The sequence below is a fragment of the Alligator sinensis genome, unplaced genomic scaffold, assembly GCF_000455745.1.
Source record: "Alligator sinensis unplaced genomic scaffold, ASM45574v1 scaffold1318_3, whole genome shotgun sequence".
Classification (NCBI taxonomy): Eukaryota; Metazoa; Chordata; order Crocodylia; family Alligatoridae; genus Alligator; species Alligator sinensis.
Genome location: NW_005842634.1, coordinates 141,525 through 143,265, shown reverse-complemented (window position 1 = coordinate 143,265; position 1,741 = coordinate 141,525). Strand labels below are relative to the sequence as shown.

The 1,741-nt window shown below is 40.9% G+C and overlaps 1 protein-coding gene across 1 annotated transcript in view; it reads right to left on the bottom strand.

Annotated features, from left to right (window-relative positions):
- Window positions 1-1,460, bottom strand: part of MESD (mesoderm development LRP chaperone) — a 4,038-nt gene extending 2,578 nt beyond the window's left edge. The window contains exons 1-2 of the mRNA XM_006033454.3: window positions 1,410-1,460; window positions 864-1,096 (exon numbers count right to left, since the gene is read on the bottom strand). Of these exons, the coding sequence (XP_006033516.1) occupies window positions 864-1,096; window positions 1,410-1,460 (284 nt within the window). The remainder of the gene's footprint in view (window positions 1-863; window positions 1,097-1,409) is intronic.
- Window positions 1,461-1,741: the final 281 nt, after the last annotated feature.

Below are 1,741 nucleotides of genomic sequence, written 5' to 3'. Positions count from 1 at the left end.
GGAAAGAGTAATACAACAGAATTCTGAGTCTGAAACTAGGGCTGTGAGAAGCTACAAGTGCTGATTTGATTCAGAGGAGATTCGACCTGATTCCACAGCCGAACTGAATCAGGAGACCAATAAAAAAAGGTCCAAATCTATTTGGAAAAGATTTGGAGATTCGGGCAGTCCCCGCCCACTGCAGCAGGGAGCTGGACCCGGACTCCATGTCAGCAAAGGGGGGGGGCTGGAAATCAGCTGGTGAATGCAGGTCTTTTTTTTTTTTTTTTCCCCCCCCAAGCAGGGAGGCTGGGGCAGGTGGAGCAGCCATTGATGGGGCTGGGAGAGCTGGCAGGGAATGGGGCCCGTCTGATACAGAGATTCGGTGGTACCCGAAGCTCTGAATCAGATTCAGCCGAATTGATTTAGGACAGTGATTCAAATCACCAAATAAAATCACTGTCCCCCGAATCATCCGAATCCAAATCAAATACTAGCTGCTTCGCACAGGCCTACCTGAAACCCCTCTCAGTCTCTTCCTAAGAGCACAGAATCTAGTATCCTTCTATTTCAAGATGGCAGTCTCTAATAGAGTGGTTTTAGTAAAAGGAACAAAAAAAAAAAAAAATCTTACTGTAGCAACCAAGACTTCCAGCTGGAAGCATATAATGGTAAATGCTGACAGTTTAAAAGATGGCTAGTTCAAACGTATACCAGAGCTTTATATACCTGACCACAATACTCCCAGTGTGGCCTAAAGGAAGTTAAACAGGTTAAAGTGCAGCAATTTAGGACAGCAAAAAACAAGGATTTTCAGAAAGAAAAAGAAATATGAGGTTCTGCCCCAGCAACCAGAATTTCTCAGCTGCATATAAACTGCTTACCTTTGCACATCATAGTTTGCATTAAAGAGACTGCCCTGCCATAAGCTAGTCAGTTCCTCTGTCTCCTTTTCAGTGGGGTTTCCAGACACAGTCACAAACATCATAAGAGTCTTCCCCTTTTTGGTCAGCTTCAGGATGCTCTCAGGCTTGCCTGGATCAATTTTTGAAAAATCAACTGGTGCCGAGGGCCTTCTGTGTTCAGGGAGATCCCCCTCTTCAATGTCATCATCTTTCTGTTTTTAAATAAGAATAGATGCTTTAAAAAAAAAATGACACGTTAAACAATGGCAAGTTTCAAAAGACTAGTTTTCAATTTGATTGAGGGTTTGTTTCTTTTTAGTATATAAAAAAGTGACACATTAGTTAAAAGACTATTAACACATTGTTTGTGATGCAGAAGACCTTATGCTTGAGTTAATAACAGAGATGCCAAAACAAAGAAAAACAGCTAATTGTGTATTATGAAATCTTAACTATGAGCCAGAACAAACTCTTAGGCAATGTTAACTTACATTTTGTTACTATTTCTCTCATCCATCCCCTTACCCAACTCATATGGGCAAAATTTTGCACGTATTCATGCCTCTGAAATCCCATCGACTTTGAGGGGCTGAGAGGCTACAACTACAAACATCTGGTCCATTTATTGCATACTAAATAGGAAACATTACAGACTTAGTGCCAAGTCTATGAGATAGAAATGCTTTACTTGTTTATACGAGGCATGAAAAAACAGAATGTGCCAATACACCTTGAACAAAAGCAGTGTTGATAAGTCTTGCAATACCAGACTTTTTAAATGAAGCCTTAGCTCCTGGAGTCATGCAATTAGCAGGGAATCTCAGCTTGCTTTCTTTTCTTTCTTTTGCAAGTAAAGT